This window comes from Danio rerio, chromosome 21 (assembly GCF_049306965.1).
Source record: "Danio rerio strain Tuebingen ecotype United States chromosome 21, GRCz12tu, whole genome shotgun sequence".
NCBI lineage: Eukaryota > Metazoa > Chordata > Actinopteri > Cypriniformes > Danionidae > Danio > Danio rerio.
The window spans coordinates 48,027,501-48,045,451 of NC_133196.1; the positions used below are offsets into that span (position 1 = coordinate 48,027,501).

Genomic DNA, 17,951 nt, shown 5'->3' on the forward strand with positions numbered 1-17,951 from the left:
ATACAGGCCTAGCTATGTGTATATGAAAATCAGATACAAACACCACCACAAAATCCAGATATACAGTTGAAACCAGAAGTTCACACACTGTATAAAAAGGCACATAACCATAAGAAAAAAAAAGCCAGATGATAAAATGACTGAATTTTTTCTCTTTTAGGTAAGTTAAGATTCTCACATTTGTTTCTGTTCTGCTTTATAGCAGAATAATGAGAGAGATATTGTTTGAGAAATTGTTATAACTTTTCTTGAAAGTCAAGTTTACACACAATAAGATTATTCTGCCTCTGGAAAAGCTCAGATGATGATGTCAAGGTTTTGGAAGTTTATGATTGGCTAATTGACAACATTTGAGTTAATGTGAGGCACAACTGTAGAATAGTATTTAAAGAAAACCTCAAACACACTGCTTCCTTGTGTGACAACATGAGAAAATAAACAAGCCAGAATCAACAACAAAGCCCGATTACAATCTGCTAAATTACACTGGGAAAAGACTCATGTTTGGAGACATGTCCTGTGCTCTGATGGAGCTAAGATTGAACTGTTTGGCCATAATGAGCAGTGTTACATTTGGAGGACAAAGGGGAAAGCGCACAAGCCTAGGAACACCATCCCAACTGTGTAGTATAGAGAGTATGGAACTATGAAGTAACATCTTAAGACATCAGCCAGGAAATTAAAACTTGGCCACAAATGGGTTTTCCAAACAGACCATGACCCTAAGCATACTGCCAAATTAGTTCAAAGGTTCTTTAAGGACAACAGAGTGAATGTTTCGGAGTGGCCATCACACAACCCTGATTTCAATCCTATAGAGAATGTGTGGGCAGAGTTGAAAAAGCTTGTGCGAGCAAGACAGCCAACAAATCTGACTCAGTTACACCAATTCTGTCAGGAGGAATGGGCCAAAATTCCTACAAACTATTGAGAGAAGCTTGTGGAAGGAGACCCAAAACATTTGACCAAACTTATACAGTTTGAAAGCAAATCTGAAAAATACCAAGGAAATGAGTGTAAACGTTTGACTGTCTAGAAATTAATATAAAATAATTCTCTCATTATTCTGGCATTAACAAAATGTAAATCATTTAGTTAATCCTAACTGACCTAAAATAGTAAACGTTTAGTATGACTTGCCATCAGACATTAAAAAAATGGTTATGTTCCTTTTTTTAGAGTGGATGTAAACTTCTGGTTTCAACTGTATTATATATAAACATACCTCCAGGGACATATTTCGTGTTCTTCAGAAATGTATACAGGGGTACGTTGCCTTGGTTAAATTATTAACAGAACTTTCATTTTTGGGTGAACTAACCCTTAAAGAACGCATTGGTGTATAATTACAAAAGTCAATGTGTTTTAGGCTTTAGCTGTACAAATAATTCAGGACTACACCACCTTGTGGTCAACAAAACCCCATCAATTTGGTAACAATTATTGTGTGTCACCACCCATTGATCAAAAGAAAACAACAAATAAACAACACAACTGATGATTGTATTCTTGATTATATCTGTTGATTCATTTGGTATATTGCAGCTATGGTTTTACTATCTTTGTTGATATACAATAGCTAATTAATTCACAAACTAAATGTAATATATAATAACTTACAATGTGAATTTATAGACAATACAAACAAATTGATTTAGTCAAAGCTTTATTATAAACAGCGGATATACCCTCAGCTTGGATATAATGAAAAAGAAGCAGCAAAAAACATGTCCACTAAGCAGCAGAGACATTTAATAGCAGTATCTTATTTACAGGCAAATACATGTGCACAGGCATTGGAATTCGATGGGGCGACCGCAAAAAAAAAAAAGCTGCATGGAAAACAAGAGCACAAAAGAGGAACTTCCTGTGTCATGGACGAGACCCAAGGTGACAAGAGCAGACACGCCACAGCAAAATCATGCATGATTAGACAAAGAGATCAAACGGCCTCATCACGGCCACTGCACCAGGCTTTCCGGATACAAGGGGAGTCAAAGGCTGGAAAAATGTGCAGTGCCATCAGCTGCGCCGTTGAAAATAAAAAAAAAGCAGAAAGCTCCGACTGACTCAGTTGCAATGCAGATAATGTCAAAGATTTTTGCTCTGCACGCATACTAAACACGAGGCCTTTTATGCGTGATGATTATTGGGATCGAAAACATTTTGGGCAATTAGGGCTGCACAATACTGCGAAAATACATGATATTGTTATCGAGTGTTGCGATAACGATATTTCGTACAAACTTGCAAAACGCCATTTTTAATCGCTATTAAATAAAATCATTTATTTATGAAATTATCATATAATTCATAAAATAAACAGATAATAGATATTTTGCAATATTATAAATGTGTAATACTGTTCAGGGATAAAACCAAAGGATAATGAATGAATAAATGTACTATTGTTGAGTGTTACGATAATGATATTTTGTACAAACGATAATTCGCAATTGAAAAATCTTTTACGTAATGATCATACTAAAACAAACAGGTAATAGATATTTCGCAATATTATTAAAAATATGCAATATTGACGAGTGTTGCGATAACGATATTTCGTACGATAATGCAATTTAATTGAAATTATTAAAAAAGCATTTCTTTATGTAATGATCATAGTAAAATAAACAGGCAATAGATATTTCGCAATGTTATACATATGTAATACTGTTCAGGGACTAAACCGAAGGACAATGAATGAATGAATGTAATATTGTTGAGTGTTGCGATATTTCGTACAAACAATACTTCGAAATTAAAAAAAAACATTTTACGTAATGATCATACTAAAACAAACAAGTAATAGACATTTTGCAATAATACTAGAAATGTGTTACGATAATGATATTTCCTATGAATTTTCAAAATGCTATTTAATCGCAATTATTAAAAGAAACATTTATGTAATGATCATACTTAAAAAAAAATTAGACATTTTGCAAATTCATAAATACGTAATATTTTTTATTTTTGTAATGATCATACTAAAATAAACAGGTAATAGACATTGTGAAATGTTATAAATATGCAATACTGTTCAGAGACTAAACCAAAGGACAATGAATGAATGAATGTAATTTCGTTGAGCGTTGTGTTAATAATATTTCGTACGAACTTTCAACACTATTTTATTGCAATTATTAAAAGAAAAATTTTTGGAAGGATCACACTAAAATTAACAGCTAATACATATTTAGCAATGTAAATATGCAATATTGATGAGTGTTGTGATAACGATATTTTCGTATGAACTTTCGAAATGCTATTTTAATGCAATTATTTAAAGAAACAATTATTTATGTAACGATCATGCTAAAATAAACAGGTAATAGATATTTTGCAGTGTTATAAATATATAATATTGTTCAGGGACTAAGACGAAAGACAATGAATGAATGCAACATTGTTGAGTGTTGCGATAATATTTCGTACAAACGATATTTCGCAATTTAAAAAAATCTTTTATGTAACGATTATACTAAAACAAACAGGTTAAAGATATTTTAAAATAATATTATAAATATGCAATATTGTTGTTGAGTGTTGCGATAACAATATTTCGTACAAACTTTCAAAACGCTATTTTAATCGCAATTATTTAAATTATTATTAAAAAATAATAAAAAATAATAATCTATAGAAATTAAGAGGTGCTAAAGGCAGTAAAGACCCTATCTGATTGGTCAGATTTAGAAAAACAACCTACGCATTAGCACATAAAATGAATTTAATTTATTGCACCTCTTTGCAATATGAATATAGCAAACACTATTATCGTGATACTCAAAATTTTTCAAAACAGACTGTAAAAAACGCTGGGTTCCACATAATTCCTTCCTGTTGTCCCAACACAATTTGATTAACTTGATCGTTATTTTAAAAATTTAAGCGAATTAAACTTGATGGTTTAACTTATATTAAATAAGTAGTTGAAACAAGCAGCAAAAGCCATGTTTTGATAAATCGTGCAGCCCTAATTCAAATATTACCTGATGCTAATTTTGGCCTGTTAAAAAAAAGATCTACAAGGCCAATAAAACACGTCTAAACCACAGCAAAGGTGTCAAATTAAAAACAGCAACTTAAAATTTCATGTCATGTAGGGAGGCGGAGAGACAGAAGAAGAGAATAAGCGACTGTTTTAGATTCAATTCATCTCACTCAGCCATTCACAAAGAGAAAAGCCCTTCATGAATGGAGACCAGCGGTGACTGGCTAACTTCTTGTCAAACGTCACCCATTGAGAGGAGCGGAAAAAAAAAAAAAACAACCAGACTGAAATAAAGCAAGATTTCCCTCTGCTGGTCAACAGGGAGAACAGTCCATGCCTCTAGTATAGACGGATCTCATTCAGAATGCTGTTTTAATACACTACAGACCTGAAAATAGCAAGAGCACTCAATATCAAACCACTAATGATTTCAGAACAGGTATAGAGCTGTTAGTATCCACTACCTTACATCGAGGAACGTATATGTATAAAAAAAGAGCTCAGAAACCCACAGTATTTTCCAAAGCAGACGGTGGAAAAGAAAAGTTCTTCCTCCATCGCTCTGGAATTCCGCGGTCTTCCTTTTAGATGAGTAGATTACAGATGGAAGGTTTTTTTTTCTTGTTCTTTCTGAAATATATATTTCCCCGCAGGGTCAATGGCTCAACACGGCCCCATAAACGTGTTTTCATTTCCAGCCAGTGACTAAAGCAGAAAAAAACATCATTATAATTAGTTATTATTTATTGGTTATTATTTATTCTATTATTAGACTGGTTTTATCAAGTCTGATTATAAACAATACAATTAATAAATGTTTAAAATTTGAGGCTGGCTATATTCACACACTGCAGCCACACAACCGTGTTTAAACCCCTTATAACTGTTATTTTTGGATAATAGGAGCCCTTTAAGAGACGCTAAAAAGGTCATTATATTTGAGGAAAAAATAAAAAAATGTAAAAAATATAGACAATAAAAAGAACTTCTTAATTCCATAAAAATATGAACCTTTAATAGATGAAGAGGACTCTGGTCCGGGGAAGAGTAGAAAAGGAGTCTGCCATTTTGCGAATCTTGGCGTAGTTAATAAACCCTCTGAGGAAGAGCAGGAAACCTGTAGATCACCAAAACACACATCAGTGCTTGCAAATCGTGCTGTCTGAAATATAGGCAAAGCAATGCCTCTAGATTACGTTTATTTTACCAAAATAAAACAAGATCATGCCTTGATTTTGAATGATTTCATTGGGACAGTAAGGTCTGACTCTGCTTAGACTAAAGACTTGTCACTGAACAGAAATCAGAAATAATGTCCAGTATAGAATAGATGAATATATATATATATATATATATATATATATATATATATATATATATATATATATATATATATATATATATATATATATATATATATATATATATACACAGTTGAAGTCAGAATTATTAGCCCCCCCCCCATTTAATTTTTTTTTCTTTTTTAAATATTTTCCAAATGATGTTTAGAGCAAGGAAATTTTCACAGTATGTCTGATAATATTTTTTCTTCTGGAGAAAGTCTTATTTGTTTTATTTCGGCTAGAATAAAAGCAGTTATTAATTTTTCATAAACCCTTTTAGGGACAAAATTATTAGCCCCTTTAAGCTATAGTTTTTCTTCATAGACTACAGAACAACCCATTGTTATAAAATAACTTGCCTAATTACCCTAACCTGCCTAGTTAACCTAAATAACCTAGATAAGCCTTTAAATGTCACGTTAAGCTGTATAGAAGTGTCTTAAAAAATATCTAGTCAAATATTATTTACTGTCATCATGGCAAAGATAAAATAAATCTGTTATTAGAGATGAGTTATTAAAACTATTATGTTTAAAAATGTGTTGAAAAAAATCTGCTCTCTGTTAAACAGAAATTGGGGAAAGAATAAACAAGCGGTCTAATAAATCAAGGGGGCTAATAATTCTGACTTCAACTGTATATATATATATATATATATATATATATATATATATATATATATATATATATATATATATATATATATATATATATATTCATGTAAAATACAACCAAATTGTTTTGTTTGTGTACTTACCAAGCACCAGAAACACCCACCACAACCAGTACTGTCCATCAAAGTAACCAGGAAAATAAGTAGAAAACTGAGGATGGAAACACAGAGCAACTGTGAGCAGATAAAACAGCAGTCATGTCCAGGCTTGTTTCATCATGTACAGAGCACATTACAGTACATCAGTCAGAGCTCAGCTAATGCACTAATGCAGAGTAATGTGCTTCTGTCATGTTCTCAGCCAAGCCAAGATGGTTAACCAACAGATATGCGAATATAACACAATGTGTACAATTAGCTGCCGTTGTTTAGGTAATTACAGCAGGCTCACATTGAATTGGTACCCACAGAAATCTATTTACTTATCAGTGCCTCTAGATTTTACTATGCTTTTGTGCATTTTCACAGTCAAACATGAGAATAGAAGCAAATAATGCCATAGGTTTTGATGCTGAACCCTGGAGGGACTGATTATCATCTTAAATTTTGCACAATATATCGCGCCTCAAAATTAACCACCCTGATTTTCAAATATTGCCTGATAAGTCAATATATGGACTATCACGATAGGTATACTCTCAAAGTCTTTCTGCATGAATCCACTTTTTTTTTTTTTTTTGTTACTGCACAGAAGCAGCACCGAAACAAAATAAACGAAAATTTGGCTTGGCCCTGGTGTTAACTTACCCGCACAATGAGGATCCATTTGATGAGTGAAAGACCGAAGCCGGAAATGGCGCCATAGCGTCCGGCCGCTGAGGTTGTAAGGCAGAACGACAGGAAGAAGCCAATCCAGTTGAAGAGGAATGCCACTAAAGAAAATCGAGATGTAAAAACTGCATCAGATTTTCTGAATATAACACCAGTTTTGCACACTTTCTTAAAGTCACTCCACATCTCTAGAAAAACGCTTTCCTTCATTTATCCCCATCATGTCATTGAAAATGGTAGAACCCTGATCACTGGGGAAATGAAAGCTTTAAAATGGCCGCTTTTCCTGCACACAAGTTTGGCTGTTTGGATGTGACCCATAACGTAAGTATGGCAGTATTATTAGTTTTTAAGTTTGAATCATGAAAAATAAACTGTTATGTTTGCAACGAAGTCAGCTGTTGTTTATTTTTATGTGAATTAAAATAATGAAATGTTAAACTAACTAGGTTGAACCTAGGATGCAGGAGGAACAATGCGGTTTTTTGTCTGGGCCGTGGTACACTGGACCAGCTCTACACCCTCACCAGGGTGCTCGAGGGTTCATAGGAGTATGCCCAACCAGTCCACATGTGTCTTGTGGACTTGGAGAGGCCTTTCAACTGTGTCCCTTGTGGCATTTTGTTCACGGTGCTCGGGGAGTATGGGGTAAGAGGCGCTCTGCTAAGGGCTGTCTCGTCCCAGTATGAACAGAGTAGGAGTTTGGTTCACATTGCCGGCAATAAGTCAGACTTGTTTCCAGTGCATGCTGGACTCTGGCAGGGCTGCCCCTTGTCACTTATTCTGTTCATAATTTTTATGGACAGAATTTCAAGGCTTCAGCATGCACTGGGGCGGTTTGCTGCCGAGTGTGAGACATTTTGTGAGAGGTGCATGTCAGCGACGCCGACGGCTACGGCGTAGAGCTATGCTTCAACGCGTAGGCTGCGCCATAGCATACGCGTGCGCTTGAAGCAGAAGTATAAATCAGTCTTATAACTCATCTTGCAAGCTAACATTGAGTAGCATTTTCTAAATATTACTCAGAATTTGTTTATTCTACAAGTCTTTCCTGTACCAGCATCACATTCCCAAAACAATCCCCTCAACAAGACCCTCATGGCCAGCATTTTCTCTGTTTCTTTATGTGGTTGTTAATGTTCATGCATTAACTTAAGTTTGGGAAGTCCCACTTGATGGGAAGAGACAAAAGATCAAAGAGACTGCAGTGTGAGAAGCGTTTGTGAGTCCTCTGTTCTCCCTGAAAAAACACTTACTGAAAAATGTCAACATGAAAATGCCGTCGTTGCCTATTCGCAGCTGGTCAGCGTCCTCAAAGTCATCTCTGGCCACAAAATCATCATCCTGAAGGAAAACAGACAGAGACGGAGATCAACGCAGGGCCAAAACACAGCACTCAAACTTATAAAGGGGTCATGAAATGGAGAAACAAAATCTTCTTTATTTTTTACACACACAGGTCGTTCCTCTTTCTTACTTTACTCTGTCTTTCAATCAAAAAAAACAATGCTGGTGAAAAAAAAAAAAAAAGTCAAAACCGAAAAACTCACTAGCTATGTTTCTGCTAGAAACATGCTAACAACATACTAATTCATGCTAGAAGCATGCTATTTACATGCTACAATCATGTTGACAACATGATAATTCATGTTAATTCAAGCAAGAATAACAGCATACTAATTCCTGTTAGAAACATGCTAATTCAAGCTAGAAACAGGCTAACAACTAACTAATTCATGCTAGAAACAAGCTAACAACATACTAATTCCTGTTAATAAAATGATAATATGCTAGTTCATGCTAGAAACACGCTAATAACATACTTATTCATGCTAGAATCATGCTATTCGTGTTACAACATTATAATTCATCCTAATCCATGCTAGAATCATGCTAATTTATGCTAGAAAAATGCTAACAACATGCTAATTATATTGGAATAGTGCTAACAACGTGATAATCAATATAAGAAACATGATAATAACATGTTAATTCATTTTAGAATAATGCTAGTTACATTCTAATTTATGCTAGAATCATGCTAACTCATGCTAGAAACAGGCTAACAACATGGTAACTAATGTTGGAATAGTGTTAACAACATGGTAATCAATATTAGAAACATGCTAATAACATGCCAATTCATTTTAGAATAATGCTAGTTACATTCTAATTAATGCTAGAATCATGTTATTTACATGGTAATTCATGCTAGAAACATGCTTAGAACATGCTAACTAATGTTCTAATCATGCTAACAACATGATATTTAATATTAGAAGCATACTAATAACATGCCAATTAATTTAAGAATAATGTTAGTTACATGCTATTTTAAGTAAGAAACATGTTAACATGCTAATTCATGCTAGAAACATGCTAATTCATATGGCCAGGTTGGGTTAGTAGAAAAGACTTTACCTGCTCCATTAAAAAATAATCAAAAATTAACTAGTTATCTCTTGGCCCCACACATTAAATGTGTCAAGACAAGCAAACTTAAGTTGTGAACAATACACTTTTTTTAACATAACTTTTTGTTATTACTATGTTGATAGAGTTAAAAAAAAATACATTTGTTAAAGGTTTTATTGAGAAGGATTGTTGGTGATTGGATGGTTGTTGGCCAGATTTGAGTAGCTTTACATGGACATGGGAAAATAAAGACCAATTTAAAATGATTTTACACCTAAAGCACAATATTTTAATGAATTTAAGACATGTTGGGACTCCAAGGCATTAATTATATCAAGAGTTCATTCCCAAATGCATTAAGAAGTTTACATGACTGTTTATTAGGTATACAGCAAATACTTTAGTTAATGCAATTAAAAGTTACTACTTTCTTAGATTAATTAGGAAATTCAATAAATGAAAGTAAAGCTTATAGAAGTTTCAAGTTTCAATTGCCAAAAATATATTAAGATTGCATTATGAGGATGTAAATGTAATCATTGTTTGAGCTTAGCGAATATAATAAGTATACAACCAAACCAGACATTAAATATTATATTTAAATAATAAATGAGGCATGTTTTATAGTACTACAGTAATAATTTCATATCAAAGCAACTGAAACAAACTGTTGAATTGCCAAGTAAATGTGAAAATACTACACCACTGCAAACTTTAAGAACCATAATATAAATATCTGAAACTGCATTTTATGACCTCTTTAAAAAAGAAAAGGAGATTTAAAACAACAGTGGAGGACTGTGACGGGATGCATCGGGGCTCGTAATTCACAGAAACAGACGCATAAAAACGGACACTAAAGCAACACTTTAAGAGCAGACATGTAACTGAATGCCTGTTTCACACATACACGGTTTATGTGGTGAAAATTTTAACAGGTGAGAGCTTTCAAACTCCACACGAATGTGCAGTAAAGCACATTTCTGACTTTTTATCTTTTTTTTGTGGCTGTGCTGCATGTTTGAATAGCGTATTATTTATATCTAGAGTGGTCACAATACTGGAATTTCCAACTTTGATAGGATACCACCAAAGTTATCGATATTCGATACAATTTTTGATACTGCAAGTTTTGTTATTTACAATAACATTAAAATCAACAATTTAATAAGTTTAACAATAATAATAATAATAATAAAAAATATATAAAATATAAAATATATTTTATAAAAAATATATTTCAATTTTAGTTTTTGAATTTTACAACAAAAGATTAAACATTGGGTTTTAAAGCATTTGAAAGCTGCGTTAATCAGTCGATTCATCAGCAGATCACTCATATATTAGCTCATAGAAAGACCAGCTGATCTGCACTGCTTGGAAACGCTCCAGTCTCCCTGTATCTGCACTTAAATGTTAGCGAAAAATTTGCCTTTTTTCCCCCAAAGTCTATTTATAGTCTTTTGACAACCCTAGTAAAAACATAGTACATGTTTTTTGTTTATCTTCTGTAATTAAGCATTGTATCAAAGACTATAGAATACACAAGACGTGTCACAGGTACAGTTTTGAATGCGGAAAAGTGTTATAATCAATATGGCGGATAAAGCCCCGCCTACAAGTATAGGAGCCAATCAGCAATCACTATAGGCTGATGATTCTCCAGGGGTGGGGCTCCGATCAGACGTGTGTTTCTACAGATTTTCTGTGATTTAAATATTTAGAAATGAAACTAAAGAGACAGTTGTTGTTTAGTTTTATTGGTGATTCCTAATATGTAATGTAGCCATAATCTAGGCAAGCTATTTTGAAGAATTCAATGTTTCCCCATTCAACCAGAATGCCCGAGAGGCATTTCAAAGATGGCCACCGAGTGAAATGACTTGCCTTAAAGCAGGGCTTCTCAAACTTTTCAGCCCGCGACCACAAAAATTACAATGCCTGTGACTCGTGACCCCCAATATCCTCCGCGGTGGTTATAAATATATAAACCTTAAACATCAGCGCACATGTGCCAATGGGTCTAAGTCTATTCATCATTTAATTTTGAAGAACGCCACTCGGAGACCATCCTCCATGTTCAGTTGTGGCCTGTAATTATGTTTAATGTACAAGAGTGCTGTAAAGATGACAGAAAGTTTAACCTGGTGCCTTTAAATCAATGTGCTGTGTCTTTAATATTACATAATCACCCTAGGGGTCGCAAAAAAAAAAAAAAAAAAAAGGCTGAAGGCTTTTAATTGCATGTTTTTTTTTTTATTAAACTAGTAACTATTATTTATTTATTCTGTAGGTTATAGATAAAATATGGTAATTCTAGAAGCTTAATAAAATTGATTATTTTTTTGGAAATCCCCAAGCGACCCCCTATCATTGTCTCGTGACCCCCACTTTGAGAACCACTGCCTTAAATAGACTTTGACTAAACACTGAGACTCAAAGCAGAAAAGCAGGGTGAAGGTCACACTCTGTTACAATACCTCCAGTGCACAGCGAGTTACGTCATCAAGCGTGTCCAGACGTTCCCTGTGCTGAACGCAAGCAGTGTGTGGCAGAGAAACACAGCAGTGAACAGGAGGAAACGCAGCACATTTAGGGGTCGTTCACGTATCGGGTCTTTTGCATTTCGTTAACATACGCTTATTATAGTGCAAATAAAGAATTTTTCAGAATTCTGTAAGCGCACCGTGAGTCATTTGATTAGAACTAACCAATCAGCTTCCTACATTGTATTGAACGTACACAATTTAGTAATAACTTTAGACTAATTACCTCAGATAACAAAACACTGCAGCGCTTTTTCATTATCTCCATAAATAAAACTTGTATCAAAGCTGTGAGTGCAGGTACAGATGTGCATTGAAATTGCTTTAAAAAGTGGCATTCCTCATGCTTTCCATTCGCTTTTAGACATGATATGTGAACGATCCCTTTTACAGTATATCCTGGCCATGTCCACGATATCAGTTTCGGAGCTGGTTCAGTTTAGAGAGTGGAATGTGTAGTACTTACGCGGCCTGACACCAGTGGGACAGAAGTCTCTGTTTTGGTTCTCTCAGCCTCGTCATATGATGGAAGAGAGGTGGCTACGTTATAGGACGGAGGGTTGGGAAATGCTGCATCATCTTTGTAGTCAAAAAATGCTGAGAAGAGGTCAAAATATATATGATTGGTGATTATTCACAGGTGGCATTGCATAACATGAAGAGTTGATTCAAGTTTATGTTACTGCAAGTGATGGCAATTTTAATACTGTCACCATTTCCTCACTCTCCACTTCTTCCAAACCTGTTCGAGTTTCTTTCTCCTGTTGAACACAAAGGATGATATACTACAGAATGCTGGGAAAAAATATTCTGTGGTTTCTACTATTGGTGTCAAAGGCTGCTTTTTCTCAACATTCTTCAGAATATCTGGTTTTGTTCAACCGAAGGAGGAAATTCAAAGTTTAGAACCACTTGTGTGTGAGTTTTAATTTTCAGGTGAACTGTTCCTGAATTAATAAGGTCACTACGATATATGCAAAGCAGAAAAAATGAAGAGAATCTGTCATATTTTTGTAATTTTACCAGAATTGCTAATAATTAACTATATTATGACATAAGAATCAAATTGTACTGTGTAGAACCACCGCCATATAATCATATATAATTTTTTTTAAAGACTCTTAAAGATACAATTAGGAAATATCTACACAATATCAGAAAATCCTGAGTTTAATGTGATTCCCTTGGCACCAAAGAGGCTCTAATTGTTAGTTTCAATTCTGCTCTTTGAAATATAGTGCACTATAATATCAGGGCTCTTTCAGCACCTCTAAGAGCTTTTCTTCAGATTCCTTCCTTCCTTCTCTGTCCAGGTCATCCTGAACTGTCTCTATAATATTCAAGTCAGGATTATGTGGAGGCCATTTCATGACTCTCTGTGTTTTATTAGTTTTTTCTCCAAAAAAGGTTTCACTGCATTAGCAGTCTGTTGAGGTTTAATATAACGCTGAAAAATAAAACCATTAAAAATAAGAGACTTTCTAGAAGGAATGATTGATTAAAACCTAAAATTCGCAATCCCTTCAATTTAGACAATAGTGCCAAGAGAACTTGCAGAAATGTCCCCATGTTTCCCAAAAAATGTTCATCACATGTAGTAAAAAATGAGACCTTCCCAGAGTTCTTTTTTAGATTTATGCTGTTCTTTTTTTCTTTCTGTCCAGGTCATCCTGTACTGTCTCTATAATATTCAGGTCAGGACTCTGTGGAGGTCATTTCATGACTCTCTGTGTTTTATTTACTTTTTTTCTCCAAATATGGTTTCACTGCATTTGATGTGTTTAGGTTCATTAGGTTTCATGCTGAAAAATAAAACCATTTACAATAAAGGTCATTTCTAAAAAGAATGCCATAATTGATTAAAACCTACAAGTGAACATTCCCACCAATTCAGACAATAGTGCCACAAGAACTGGCAGAAATGCAGCTCAAACCAGCACAGAAACCTCAACATGTTTGACTAAAAACCTCGGTCTAACACAAGTAGTAAAAACAGTGACCAAAGTACTGTAATTTCCGGTTGTATTACATTTAAGAGGCAAATAAATATTTACGTACGGTCATTATACCATCACTAAAACAACAAATATAATTGTTGTCTAAATGTTTTGAATTTGAATGTTTCTGAATTACAGTTTTCAGACTTTTAAGATTGTTTGGAAAATAAAAACAGTATGAAAACCAACCAATCTAGGAAATAGTAAAACGGATGTCAAAAGGCCCTGAACCTGCTGCATACCTGCACTGTCAGCTGCAATACTGCTGTAAGGGGGCGGAGCATCAGCGGCCACCTGAGGTCCCGCCTCTGGCTCCTCCTCACAGGGAAGCTGTGGATACAGAGAACGATCATTGGCTGAATGAAATTTACTTTAAATTGTAATTTTACATCACAAATTTGACTAGTTTTTTTCCAACCAAACTTGTGATTTAACTTGTGCACAAAACTGAAATACTGCATAAAACATTTGCGAATAACAAAGAGAGCAAAAGAGTACCAAATCGTCACTTCCTGATAAACTGCCGGCAAATATAAAAAATAAAAATGTAGTTTTGTACGGAAAGAGAAGCAAGTGTGGTGTTTTTTTCTCTTCTGTTATAAATGAGTTGTGCCTCAGAAGACAAAACGCAATGAGTGCAGTGGCTTTTGGAGGCGTGAGACGCTCTTTGGGAGTGCAGAGAGATGCTCAAGATGGTTCTGGAGGGAATAATAATAGAAAAATAAAAATACTGAACCACTGTGATGACAGACTTTGGCTGAGGGGTTTAAGAAATGAGCGAAACAACATTTCAGATGTTTTGCAATGTGCTGTTTTGTCTATTGATGCGTCCCATCACAGACATGATCTGTTCAAACAAAATTACATAACTTATTTGATACGCATACTAGAAATTATTTAATGCGTGTAAATATGTTTCCACAGAAGTTTATGCACATTTTTTCCTATCAAATAATTTATCCCACTCCATTGGTGTCTTCATTAAGCACATATACTCCAAAATGCACACAATAAGTGGACGGAAACATACATTACTACCCTGTGAACACAACTCTGGAGTAGGCAGGAGGATTTATGAGACCTTGTGGAACAAACCAAGGAGAATATTATTATTATTATCAGATTATTATTGATTTTGAAATCATAATAATACTTGATAATACTTTTAATACTAATAATACTAATAATACTCTCTGAAACTGTGAAAGATCATGATAAATGTAATGCTAAGCTTCAACTCACATGACCGACACATGACATGACACACTCAACACAAGACTTCCTCTTTACTATTTTATTGATCAGCTAAAAAAAATGCTTGACACATCATGACGACCACAAACACATCATAAAAACACCCAAACAATACAACACGTGATGCATTTCTATTTCAGTAAGTAATTAATATAATGAAACAGAATGAAAATAAATTATGACCTTGATTTATTGTTATATAATTAATTGTTTTAAGTTCAATCCACTTAAATTTGTCAAAATATTTACGTTAATTTAATCGATTTGTATTAGAACAACATGAAAAAACTGGAACGAACCCGGATTATTTGGACAGTGCACTTTCAGATGCATACAAGCTTTTTTCCACAGTGAAATCATAAGATAGTGATTTAAAGCAACAAAGTATAACCATTAAATAAATTGTTAGAAAATGTATTTAGAAATAAAGGCTTAATTTATTACAACTACACATATTTATCTTAAGGAAACTGGATCATTCAAATATGTGAAGAGCATTTAGTTGTGCTTTGGCATGGGAAGATAACCAGTTTCAAGGTTTAGATCGGTCTGGAAAATCAAGATTTTAAAACCGCATTAGTTTTCTGTAGTACCGTTCCTAAGGTATATGTACGTTTTTTGCATATGTTTTCAAAACAATTTTATTTAGTTTTTAGGGCAACAGTATCTCTAGAAGAAAAGCACCCTAGATATCAAAAGCTACAGGTCCAAAATATTTTAAATGTTTCTTCAAATAAAATATATTGTGTTCAATGGGAGGGAGGAAGAGTTGTATTTTACCCAGACATTAAAAAATTGCTTATTTTGGAGCAGTAAATCACAATACCGTAATACATGAAACATGATATTAGTATCCAAGGTTGTCAATATTAGAGGTAAAGTTGTTTTTTATATTCGTACATTCTGACTTTCCCTTATCCCTTATATGCATTATTTAATACATACTTTATCATAACAATTAAAAATATTATCAACAACAAAACATACAGCATAATACTGAAGATCTAGAAGAAAAGGCGGATTTTAGATAATTCTTTTTAATATAGAGGCAAAGTTGGTTTTATATTCGAACATTATTTCATTTAGAAGTCTCTATATTATTTACCATGTTACTTTGAATATTCGATGGGAATTAGCATGCAAGTATGACTTGTAAACATTAACACTATCTAATAGACTGTAAAAAATGTTGTACTTTGAAAATCATAAGTTGCTAAAATGATTGCCGCATTTAGAAATTGCAAAGAATACTTTTCTGAAATAAAGTCTGAATATAAAAATATAAAACTAACTTTACTTCTATGCTTTTAATTATTTTCTTACTACAAACAGCAAGATTTTTTTACAAATGTTCTAACATAAGCAACATTAACAGGTAATACAGGTAATATTTATGATAATATTTATGATAAACACATAATTTTTAGAAGTTTATATTTTGTCTACTGCACGTTAAACTTTTATGTAATGTTTATGGTTATACTATATGCCATAGTATTACAATCAATAACATTTCTTTCCTTGTGACATTACAAAAACAGTGTTTTCCAGTCGTGTCTGATAGTAATACTGTAATAACATATTTTCAGACGTGGATAAGCAGTTTTTGCTGTTCTCTGGATGAAATCAATGAATGTTTAGTCTCTAAAACAAATTAAAAGCCATACTGTTCTGAAACATTTAATAGGTAATGTATATTGCTGCATATATATATCGGATGTGGTCGGTAATATTTACTGTATAACATTACTAGCATAGAGGTTGTAACGCATTATATTACTGAATGAATGACAACTTTGACGTAAGCAAAACATCAACTTATTTTAATACTAAACGGGAAACCGCAACATATTGACTGATGAGCGCAATCTAAGTGTAATAATAACATGTCGCAATTATTTAAATGGACGTGATTTCAAAACAATGCGGCCTGCATCCTGTCAAAGCCTCGGCGTTTCCTGAAACCGTCCCCCACCGAGGACGCGCCTGCTGTGGGTGAGCTTTAAAACAACCACGCTGAGTCTCACTGACCTGCTGATATCTCCCGCTCGGCTCTGCCATCTTTAGCTTGAAAAGAAAACGAGGATCCCCGCACACACGATTCACGCACCAATCCGTCTAACGTAAAAGGAAATTGTATAAAGTGTCTTCAGCTCAGCCACAGCCTTCATCAGTATGGAAGGCCGTTAGGGCCAAAACGTCTGCAACAAACGTGTTAACGCGTAATTGCGTGTTAACACGTAATTTACGCGTTAACACGTCATTTACGCGTTAACACGTTGGTACGTGTTAACACGTCATTTACGTGTTAACACGCAATTTACGTGTTAACACGTCTTTTTTTAAACTAGTCTCATTTTAAAGTGCTATCATTTTTCATTCTTGAAACTGCTTATTTTAAAATGTATAATGTCATTTCACTAAAATCACAATAAATGTTTTGCAGTCAATGTTATGTAGCAGATATTTAGTATTATGAAAGGCCAAACATCTTCTGTAATGTTATGTTTGATGGCATAATAATGTATAATAATAATGTTTGTTATTCAGCTGCTGAGATTTCTTTAAAAAATGTGTCCAGAGAAATCAGAATGAGATTTATTTGACAAGTGTGTGCAAACAAAAGAAATGTTTTGTGTTTTTTTTTTCAGAAGCACATATACATACAGTACACACATACAAATGAACACAGGAAAAAAGAATGACATAAGTGGATAAAGTAAATAATACAACATTTTGGTTACAAATCATAAACAGTAAGGGTTGTGTATATTTATGACTATAAAAACAGGTAGCAACCAATCTAATAATAAAGATCGATAAAGATGTGTAGAGATCTGGATGTTGGGCAGGTGCACAGAATTAATCCTCTCCGCTGTCCTGACAATCCGCTGCAGTCTTATGTCTGATTTGGTGGCTGATCCAAACCAGACAGTAATTGAAGTTTTGTCAGAT

General features: G+C 33.9%; 1 protein-coding gene across 2 annotated transcripts; it reads right to left on the reverse strand.

The window, feature by feature from the left end:
• Positions 1-1,649: 1,649 nt before the first annotated feature.
• Positions 1,650-17,184, reverse strand: ndfip1l (Nedd4 family interacting protein 1, like). 2 transcript variants are annotated; one of them, XM_005173872.3, is made up of 9 exons: positions 17,028-17,170; positions 13,985-14,072; positions 12,212-12,342; positions 11,680-11,730; positions 8,041-8,128; positions 6,761-6,885; positions 6,098-6,164; positions 5,009-5,114; positions 1,650-4,702 (listed from the first exon to the last, which is right to left on the reverse strand). In XM_005173872.3, the coding sequence occupies exons 1-8, from the start codon at positions 17,055-17,057 to the stop codon at positions 5,011-5,013; spliced, it is 684 nt and encodes a 227-aa protein (XP_005173929.1). In that variant the 5' UTR covers positions 17,058-17,170; the 3' UTR covers positions 1,650-4,702; positions 5,009-5,010. The 2 variants fall into 2 exon arrangements, with proteins under 2 accessions (XP_005173929.1, NP_001002503.1); NM_001002503.2 differs by lacking the exon at positions 11,680-11,730 and having other exon boundaries at positions 17,028-17,184.
• Positions 17,185-17,951: the final 767 nt, after the last annotated feature.